Here is a 10,000-nt window from a genome sequence, read left to right on the forward strand (position 1 = left end):
AAGCCGACCCATGTGGAAACATTTAGCTATTTTCTTTTGTTTTGTTAGAAACTAATAAGGCAACTAGAATAAACGTTAGTTGTAGCCCTGATGGAGACGCAGCTTCTTTCTTCAAGCGTAATTTAAGACACGCGCGTTTATATATAGTGAACAATTCAAAATAGATTCTGCTGATGATAAAACCTGGTGGAGGCTCTGTGAACCTGCCCGTCACTCACACACACACACACACACACACACACACACACACACACACACACACACACACACACACACACACCTTTTCAAGGACAGGTCCAAAATCAAACATGGCCGACGTTAAACTAACACCACTGAGAGGGTTAAGACACCAACACCCCCGTCCCTTTGTCATCCAGAGTCAGATAACAGCAGATCTCAGTTCACCTCCTCAAGAACCCTTAAGACTCTCTCAAGGACTCCTGGAACCTTCTCAAGGAACCTTGTAACTCCTCCAGGACTAAAGACTTAGCAGAAAAACTTGATGAACCTGGAATTCTCTACAAGAACACACAGAACTTCAAAGACTCCTGGAACCTTCTTGTGTAACCCTGGAAAATACTCAAGGCCCAGAGAATAACCACAGATATGCTTGGAAACTCCTCAAGGATCCTTGAGAACATATTCAATAACTCCTGGAATCTAGTGTGTTTTATCTGTGAGCTTTTTGTGTTGTTTATTATTAGTTTGTGTTTCCAATTTCTTGTACTCAAATAATAATGATCCAAACTAAAGTTGTGTATTTTAACCTGAAAATGTGGACGTTTCTTGTGTCTGGACTCGTGAACAGCCTGCTGAATGGGAGTTTACAGTGTTGCTGGGTTTTAAGGATAAAAGCTCTTCAGGAATTACCAGATAATATTAAAGTCATCCCTGAGGGGCCTTACTGACTATACTTTTTACCTTTTAAAATTTTAAACGTGCAGAAAAACCTTTAAAAATACTACGATCCATTAATGATCCACTTAAATCCCCTTTTAAACTTCATTGATTTGTAATGTGCAGGTACGGTCGGCAGTAAGTGAAATGAATAGCCACAGTAGCTGCTGTCAGTATGAACTAAATGATTATGAATGATGGCTGTTTGAATATGAATGTGTTCAGATGGAAGTTGCTTCAGTGAGTCGGTGCAGCTGAGAGCAGCTGAGAGCAGCAGAGTTTAAACAGGGAGGAGGTGCAGAGCTCAGCCAGATGTTTGATGTGAGGCCGCACAAAGAAACCAAACAGTCTGAAGAATGTAAAGGCAGCGCTCTCACAGGAAACATGAAGCCTCGGCCCGGCCCGACGCTCGGCCCGGCCCGGCCCGACCCAACCGACCTGACGCTCGGCTCAACGTTGAAAAACATCTTTCAGCAACGATTGGACTTCGACCGACAGATTCAAACTGATTATCACTGATGTGTAAAATCTGACACAAACTCAGTCTGTTGGTGATGAATCACCTGGAAGATTGATTATCAAACAAGTATCAGTTCAACAAAGCACGGCTGAAACTAACGATTCATTTTATTCTCAATTAATTAATCAGTTGTGTGATCAGTGTGAAAGAAACCAGAAAATATTCACATTTCACAAACTCACTCAAACTGATTAATCAATTATCAAAATAGTTGAGGATTAATTAATTAATGATTAATTAATGATCAGTAGCTGACGAGTGGATTAATCATCGCAGCTCTAAATGGTCCTTTCTTTATTGTCGTGTTCGACAACAGAAGTTCAGCTGCAGCGACAGTTTATTACGTATTATTTAATCTAAATATTCTGCCTCCTCTCCAGAAACAGACACGTTTCATAATCATCCAACCAAAAGAAGATTAAATCTCAAAGTTGTTATTTTTAAGCAGAATTTCACGTCTTTACCTTTTAAATATTGAATATCTGCTGGTTTGTTCGTCTGCCGACAGTAAACTGAATGTTTTGAGACAGATGGAGATTTTAAAGACGTCAGCTGTGGGAAACATTTTACAAAACTATTACTTAAATAATAACATAGTGGATTAATTGATCATGAGTCCTTATGACTTATTTATTCATGTTCGTATTGTGTTTGACATCACGCTTGATTTTAAGTTAAGTGTGTCCAACAGTGTCCACGATGATCTGGAGGAGCAGTCGGTTTGTTCGTGTTTCACAGTTACACACACGAGTCTGCTTTAATAAACCTTTATAACTTATTTAAAGGTTATTATCTGTATATATTTACAGTTCATGCTGTGCTGCTGTAACACCTCACCCCTCCTGCTGATCAATAATCTTAATCCAGAGCACACAGGATCAATAATCCAGTCACAGCTCACATTTTACAAATGAAGCGTTTCATTCACAAACAGATTTGAATGAGTCCAGCAGCCAATCACAGCCCTTCACTCCAACTTTCCTTCTTCTTCTCCTCGAGCTGCTCATCATGTAAACAAACCCGAGCTCAGCCCGCCTCATCAGAACCGCTCCGGTCATCACCCGTCCCGAGCCTGACCCGCTTCACACACATAACCCGGGTCTGTTGTTTTGACCGGACAGCAGCCGCAGAGAGACTTCAGCTGTTCGCCGTTAATTAAACTCCACAGCAGCTAAATAAACTTATTTCCATGATTTCAGGCGGATCCGAGCTGTATCAGAACCCGTCCCCGCCGCAGCGGGCTCCCTGACCTTGGCCCGTCTCCTCCCGGTCGGGTTCAGCCCCGGCATGAATTTATCGGGACAAAAGCGGAGCGGTTCACCGCCGACACACGGCCGACATTTCCTTCGGCCGACTCCCCAATTTAACCGGGGAATAACACCCGAGCCCGGCCGGCCGGGGAGCGGAGCACGGGGAGGGTGACCGTGGGAAATGTTCCGGTGTTAACCGTGTGTTCCCGACCCGATGCCGCCGACCGAGCAGGACAACACATCAGCCATCAGCCCACTTTCACTGAGACCCCATTTCCATCGGAAAATGGCTTTCGAGCAGCAAGCCATTTTCCCCATGCTAACAGGCTAGCCTCGCATTTTAGCCCCACAAACACAACCCGCTAGCATCCAGGCTACAAATAAAAATGCTAATGACACGTTGAGCTGTCGAAAACCACCCGCACGTCGCAGCAGGAGCCGCGCTCAGCGCACAGTTTGATAAAAACGCACATTTTGTGGATATTCAGTGAAAAGCAGCCAGATACACGGCCGAGCTAACGTTAGCATTAGCGCCTGGCTAGTTAGCAACCCCCCGCGATGACAGAAAGGGGGCAAAACGGAAGTTCAAAACAACAAAATGGTAAACAGAACCGACACACGGCCCGAACACGACCGTGCACGGATCAGTGAGCCGCTCGGGCGTATTTTCACCTGAAGCTCACCGAGCTGGATCTCACTGGGAATTGTTGCCGCTGCAGGAGCTCGCAGAGGTTAGCATTCCAGCTAGCCTAGCAACCCCAGGCTAGCCCGGAGCTACACAAAGATCTCGACAAACACACCGCGGCCCGCATTGATGGAAAACCTCGTTTTTAGCCGCTTTCCGCTGCACACTTACCCCTCAAATGGCCTCTGCGCCCGCAAGACGAACGATGCACAGCATGGAGGTGCAAAATGTGCAAGTTTCACGGATTAGGCATGGTTATTCCTCCTCCTCCTCTTCTACCACCGACTTTTGGTTCTTGGCTCTTTTCCCTCTACCGCCGCTTCGACAACATACTTCCTGCCGCTGCCGCTGCCGCTGCCCGCCGTGCGGAGCCGGAGCGCACACTTTTACGCGTCATCATGCGCAGAATAAAATCCCAGCGGCTCGGAAACATCCCGCCTGTGCGTAAACAGCCGCTCAGGTCCCAGTTCAGGCTGTCCGACTCGTTTGTATCATTTGTGTCCGTTTTGATGCAGATTGGAGACAAACGGACTTTGTGCTGCTCGGCCCGTCAGCCGCTGGAAGAACCGAGCTGTGCCGAGCCGAGCCGGGCCGCTGCTGGCTGATCATGGGGCAGATGACACTCCGAGGTCATTTTATCAGAGACACGTGGACATATCGAGACAGAACCTGTAGAGAGGTTAGAGGACAGTCCACAGCCTCCGATCAGTGTCAGTTATTACTGTTTATTCATTGATTGATCACACACCTCCAGCTGCGCGCGCGTGTGTGTGTGTGTGTGTGTGTGTGTGGTTTCACTTGTCAGGCAGGAGGCAGGGTTTTGTTATCACCGGCTCTGGTTGTGAAGTTTGCTTCCTTTTGTTTGTTTGTTTGTTTTTTGTTGTTGTGACTGAGCCCTCAGTTCACTGTTTACAACATCCAGACAGGTCAGGATCGGCCTCTGCTCTGTAAATGTTGTTGTTTATTGATATTGTTCAGAGGATGTCCACATAAAACTGCAGCAGAATGCAGATCATTAGAAATGAGCTGGGAGAGGTGAAGAAGACAAAACATCACACAATAATGAAAAAGCTGGTTTCCATCTTCACGCGTCTCGTTCAACAGGAGAGAAACTTTATACTTTGACTTTTCACCACCTGCTCTGTTTGTTCACAGGATTCAATACTGCAGATTTCTACTGTGTATTTTCTAATTATCTCTAATGTCAGACTGTGTGGACCTGGTGACGGCTGGGAGGAAGTGAAAACATCACCAGAAATAAAACTGGACACAGGTCTGATTTGTATTTCAACCAAAACCTCCAAGGTCACATTAAAACACACCTGGATGAGCAGGTGTGACAGAGTGTGAGTGCTCCCACCTTTTCTTTACGTCCAAACTGAGATATCAAATCTGCTTCCAGACTCCAACTCGAAGCTGCACAAAGCAGGTGGAGCACCACACTGAGAAAGATGCTGGCGATAAAGAAACACCACTATGTGACGCAGGGCCCGACACTGAGCACAGTGAGGCAGCTGAGGGGTGCAGGGGTGCAGGGGTGCAGGGGTGCAGAGGTGCAGAGGTGCAGGGGTGCAGAGGTGCAGAGGTGCAGAGGTGCAGGGGGAGCGGTTTAGCTTGGAGGTTCACAGCCTGTGTGTGAAAAGCGGCTAAGATAGCAGTGTGACAATAGATCCTCTCCATGTGCTTTAAAAACTCGTGTAGCGTTTCAGTGGGGTCACACGTCTTGTTTGGCCATTCAGGGCCTCCGTAGTGACGTGATTACACCGTCACGGTCTGCAGCGTTGACTCGTCAGTAAAGTTTCTTCCTCTGGCCGAGCTGCTTCAGTCGTTCATGTTCATTCATCTGAAACATGTCCTCTTATGATTTAATAACCTTCCTCCTGATGCAGTATCATCATATTGACTTTGGTTTTTTAAAAAAGACAACAAAAACATAATAATAATAGTAATATAACATGTTTATTAATGAAAATGAATGAAGGATTACAAAGATATCAGCATCAGAAGGTTGTTAACAGGATAAAATGACAGTGTTATTTACTGTCTGACAGTCTGTTCTTGTCTGTATGAATATTAAAGATGTTTCTCATTAAAGTATAAGAGCAGCTTGTTCCCTGCAGCACTAATAAAACACTGCGGGCATCACCAGAAATCAGTCAGCACATTGATCTGCTGAGCAGCCTGACGTGACGCAGCACAACTTACAAAATATTAAAAAAAACCTTTTCTGCAGCTTTTTAATATTCAGCTCTGTGTGTTCATAAAAAACAACATTTATAATCATATTTCTGACCAGCAGCGGCTCAGTCCTGCCGCGGTGCCCCTGAGCAATAAATAAAATATGTTTTCTTCTTGAAGATTGATTTTAAAGTTGATTTTATTTTATTGACATTTTACGTACATATGTTTTTGATACCTCAGTTATTTTTTCATTGTTTTTCCAAAATTTCTTTTCCTCTTTTTTTAATTGCCGCGACACATTTTAACCTCCATAAAGATAAACTGAGGTGATCGACGTGTTATTTTAATTTTGATCTTTTATTTGTTGTGGGGGTTTTGTTTTATTTTTTCACTGTCCTGTAAATTCAATTAAAAAAACTCACTACTTGATTGTGCACTACATGTCCCAGAAACCCTTGCGTCAGTAGAGACGTCATATTTGCTCGCCTGTCCTGAACTCTTCCCTCTTCGTGCATCGCTCCACATTAGTCTCTCTCAGCTCGGACTGTGAGCTCCAGCGGCAGCCGGGCCTCAGCAGCCGGGCCTCAGCAGCACGATGGGTCCCGTCGAGGTAAAACTTCTCCATGTTCAGTGGACCGAAGTGAAGAATCCGACATTTGAGCCTGAAGCTGCTCCGCGCCGCGCTGCGGCCGCGCTTTGTGTTGTGTTGTCACAAATGTGGCTAATTACGTTAGCATCTGACACAGTTCTCTAAAGGGAAATGTGTATCTTACATTTATATCTTAATAAACATTAATTTTAACGTTGATTGATCCGTTTTCGGGTTAATTGGGCTTGTGGTTGATTTAGTTACCAGGTAATAGTCGGCTCCATTCAGGACGTGGCTACTTACGTTAGCAACTGATCCAGTTCTCCAAAGCTCTGATGGATAACACAGCGAGCGTCAGACCAAACCCCGTTCAGAATTCTGTTAAATCTATCTTTTCTTGCTTATTAGTAAAAAATAATCAGATGGCATCACAACTGTAAATGCACGTTTGTGTTAAAGTAAGTTTCCTGATTTATTCGGCTTCTGGTTGAATTAGTTATCAGGCCGTTACAGGCGACAGTCTGTGTCTACTGTGACACAAACTGTAGAAACATGCGTCAGTGAGACCTCAGGTGTCTACTAACACATGAACCTGACTGTAAGACAAGCATGCCCCCTTCAGATTAATGAACACATCTTACTCATGTGTTCATAATGTTCCTGAAATGATCCATGAAAAGTCAGATGTCCTGGGTGTCTTTCTGCACAGATGGACAGTGATGAAGCTGAGTGAGCCCATTGAACGTGTTAAATAAACATTATGAACATTCAGTTTCACAAACATACTTAATGTTTTTATTCTGGTTTCCAGAAATCTAATACATAAAAACATAGAATCGTGTTTAAATGAACTTTTAACATATAACCTGATGATATTTGTGTCATGATGTCATGATGCTTCCTGCAGAGTGGCATTCTTCATACGACCACTAGATGGCGCCAAACTACAAAATACAATCTTACCCATTTTTCAACTCTTTTTTATTCTATATTCAACTTGTATTGATGTAATAAAATACGATCAATACATTTATAACATGTTGTGTTTTTCAGCTCCTCCACATGTCGGTTTTCTCTCAGAGCTTTTCTCCCTGCGGTCGATATCTGGCAGCAGGAAACAACTACGGAGAGATCGCCCTCTTCAGGTCAGAGCTCATTAAAACGACTGTGATGATGTGTTAATGAAGAAGAATTATTAATGAATAATCACTGTGTTGAACTGTTGCAGCCTGTCTGCAGCGCTGAGTCCAGAAGCCACCGTCCTGAGTCAGAAACCTGTTCTCACCTTCACAGGTGAGTGAAGGAACCATGATGTTCTTCAGTCAGTTTGATTAATAAACCTTTGATGTTCTACTTTATGTGTCGTCATGGTGACATGTACAGTTTTAATTTTCCTTTGTTCAACAGATTTATTACAACAAAATGTTTTTTTAAATTCTGCCTTTAATGAACATTTTATGAGAAATGTAATTTAAAATCCTTCAGATCAAGTTTAGTTCAAATGTGTCAACCGTACGCCATCTTAGCTTTAAAATGTCAGATATTAGCATGCTAACGTTAGCTACGCAACAGTTCCAGCTGCAGTTAGTGTCTGTCAACACAAACAACTCATCTCTACATGAGAACTAGTCTGTGAGCTGCAGCCTGTTTGAGTTTAGTGATGACAAAACTAAACTTAATAAACACTGACAAACACGTTTTTCTTCTTTTGTCTCCTCGTTCAGCTCATGAAGGTCCCGTCTTCACTCTGATCTCCACCGACTGTCACCTCCTCAGTGCAGGAAACGGAGAGATCAGCGCCTGGAGCTGGACCGAGCTCATCAAGAAGGTGACTGTCACTTTAAATAAACAACAACAACAACAACTCGACCAGAAAAACAACATAAATATGGAGACACTGTCAGACTCTGAGCGATGAACTGTTTGAGTTTAACTTCTCTTTGTTTCCTCAGAACGTCAAACCTCTGTGGACAAAAAGACCCAACTACAAGTGAGACACACACACTGTTTACTTCCTGTCCGTCCGTCCGTCCGTCCGTCCGTCCGTCCGTCTGTCTGTCTGTCCTGCACTCACTGAAGTCTTTGTTGTGTCTCTGTCCTCAGGTCCAGTCTGGAGATCCCAGAGATCAACGCAATGATCATCAACCCCAGGGTGAGTGACTCCTCCTTCAGCTGACCCTGAGACGGATTCATAACAACTGAACGATGTCTTTAACTCTGGACATGACGCCTACTTCCTGTCTTCTTGATCTTTCAGGATAATAGTCTCGTAGTCGGAGGAGGAGACAATAACGTCCACATCCTGGACCTGGAACACGGAGTCTTCAAGGTCAGTCATGGAGATCCTGGAATAAACAGAATAAATGGTTTGTGTTGAGTTAACCCTTTAAAGGAGCAGTTCACCCCAAAAGTTAAATCCAGCTGCTTGGAGACGTCTGATGTTTAAATCATCTCCAGCTGCTTCAGGTGTTCAGCAGAACGCTGCAACTCTGTTTTACTGTGAAGCTCCAGAAATGTTCTGTGGAAACTATATATCACCAGAGTAACTGCTAACTGCTGCCAACTCTAGCTTCTGATAGCTAGTTAGCATGTTTAGCTGTGAAGCTAGCAGTCCAAACTCTGAGCTCGGGGGCACCAGGGCCGTGTTAGTGTTCTCACTGCCAGCACAGGAGCTTTGGACCCGGACAGAGCTAATTGGTCAGATTGCTAAACGTGTCGCCGCACAATACATGATGTCATGATGTCAGAACGGGTTCTTCACGTTCTGTTGATCATTTTAGAAAGTTCTGAATGTTTTCAACAAAAATTCTGACACATTGAACCTTTAACATCCTTCTTAGTTTAGTCACGTGAGGTCAGAGGAACCTGGACGAGAGATGAGACGAACGACTAAATACTTCAGTTTCAACACTGTTTGGATTCAGTGTCAGTCTGATAATCAGCATCTCAAATTAATTAACTTTATTTAACTAACTTATGGTTTAACTGATTTTTTGTTTTTTAAAAATAACTTTGTGACAATTGTGAAATCAGAAATGTTGTTTTTGTGGAGCCGTCATGGGTGTCGACAGTTGACCACAGATTTTGTGTTGTTCAAACAGAAAAAGTGTGTGTGTGTGTGTGTGTGTGTGTGTGTGTGTGTGTGTGTGTGTGTCCAGCTGACCTCTCTCTTGTCTTCAGTCGGTCCTTCAGGGTCACACCGACTACATCCACTGTGTGAGTGTGAGAGAGCGGGAGGCAGACATCCTGTCGGGGGGCGAGGACGGCGCTGTGAGGATCTGGGGTGAGTGAGGACGGCGGCCATGTTGGTCCACCAGAAAACACCAGACAGATGTTTTTAAATAAATCAGAGAAAACATGACATGAACAGTGACCAGCTGGTTTATCAAACCAAAGGTGTGTGTGGAATATCACACCTGTCTGCAGGTCTGATTTGTAGACAGGAAGTCACAATGTTTTGTGTTGATGATGATGATGATGATGATGATGATGATGATGATGTCGTGTTGTTCAGACAGCAGGATGGATCAGTCTGTTCACTGCATCGAGGTTTACAAGTACGAGGTGAGAAAACACTGCTGCTGCTTTCTGTTTGTTCATTTCTAAAATCAAAGTGAACCACATGAAGTGTGTGTGTGTGTGTGTGTGTGTGTGTGTGTGTGTGTGTGTTTCAGAGCTGTGCTAGGCCTCAGTACGGTAAATGGATCAGCTGTGTGACCACCGACTCTGACTGGATGGTGAGAAAACAACACACCACACACTCTCTCTCTCTCTCACACACACACACACACACACACACACACACACACACACACTGACTGTGTTGTTGTTCTGTCTCCAGCTGTGTGGTGGAGGTCCGTCTCTGTCTCTGTGGCACC

The 10,000-nt window shown here is 44.2% G+C and overlaps 2 protein-coding genes across 3 annotated transcripts in view; one reads left to right on the forward strand and one right to left on the reverse strand.

The window, feature by feature from the left end:
- Positions 1 to 4,106, reverse strand: part of LOC311268107 (zinc finger protein 646) — a 30,744-nt gene extending 26,638 nt beyond the window's left edge. The window contains exon 1 of the mRNA XM_084371493.1: positions 3,524 to 4,106. The gene's annotated coding sequence lies outside the window, so the exon portion shown is untranslated. The remainder of the gene's footprint in view (positions 1 to 3,523) is intronic.
- Positions 1 to 10,000, forward strand: part of thoc6 (THO complex 6) — a 34,274-nt gene that overhangs the window by 21,309 nt on the left and 2,965 nt on the right. The window contains exons 1-11 of one of the 2 annotated variants that reach the window (XM_084371495.1): positions 6,014 to 6,143; positions 7,176 to 7,267; positions 7,351 to 7,415; positions 7,847 to 7,950; positions 8,075 to 8,112; positions 8,226 to 8,274; positions 8,380 to 8,451; positions 9,303 to 9,405; positions 9,637 to 9,686; positions 9,797 to 9,859; positions 9,964 to 10,000. The exon at positions 9,964 to 10,000 is cut by the window's right edge and continues 74 nt beyond it. In XM_084371495.1, coding sequence (XP_084227621.1) covers positions 6,129 to 6,143; positions 7,176 to 7,267; positions 7,351 to 7,415; positions 7,847 to 7,950; positions 8,075 to 8,112; positions 8,226 to 8,274; positions 8,380 to 8,451; positions 9,303 to 9,405; positions 9,637 to 9,686; positions 9,797 to 9,859; positions 9,964 to 10,000 — 688 coding nt within the window. In that variant the 5' untranslated portion in view covers positions 6,014 to 6,128. Of the gene's footprint in view, positions 1 to 6,013; positions 6,144 to 7,175; positions 7,268 to 7,350; positions 7,416 to 7,846; positions 7,951 to 8,074; positions 8,113 to 8,225; positions 8,275 to 8,379; positions 8,452 to 9,302; positions 9,406 to 9,636; positions 9,687 to 9,796; positions 9,860 to 9,963 lie in introns of those variants that run through there. The other variant, XM_084371496.1, reaches the window with a different exon arrangement.

Source organism: Pagrus pagrus (assembly GCF_965226575.1).
Source record: "Pagrus pagrus genome assembly, chromosome: 13".
NCBI lineage: Eukaryota > Metazoa > Chordata > Actinopteri > Spariformes > Sparidae > Pagrus > Pagrus pagrus.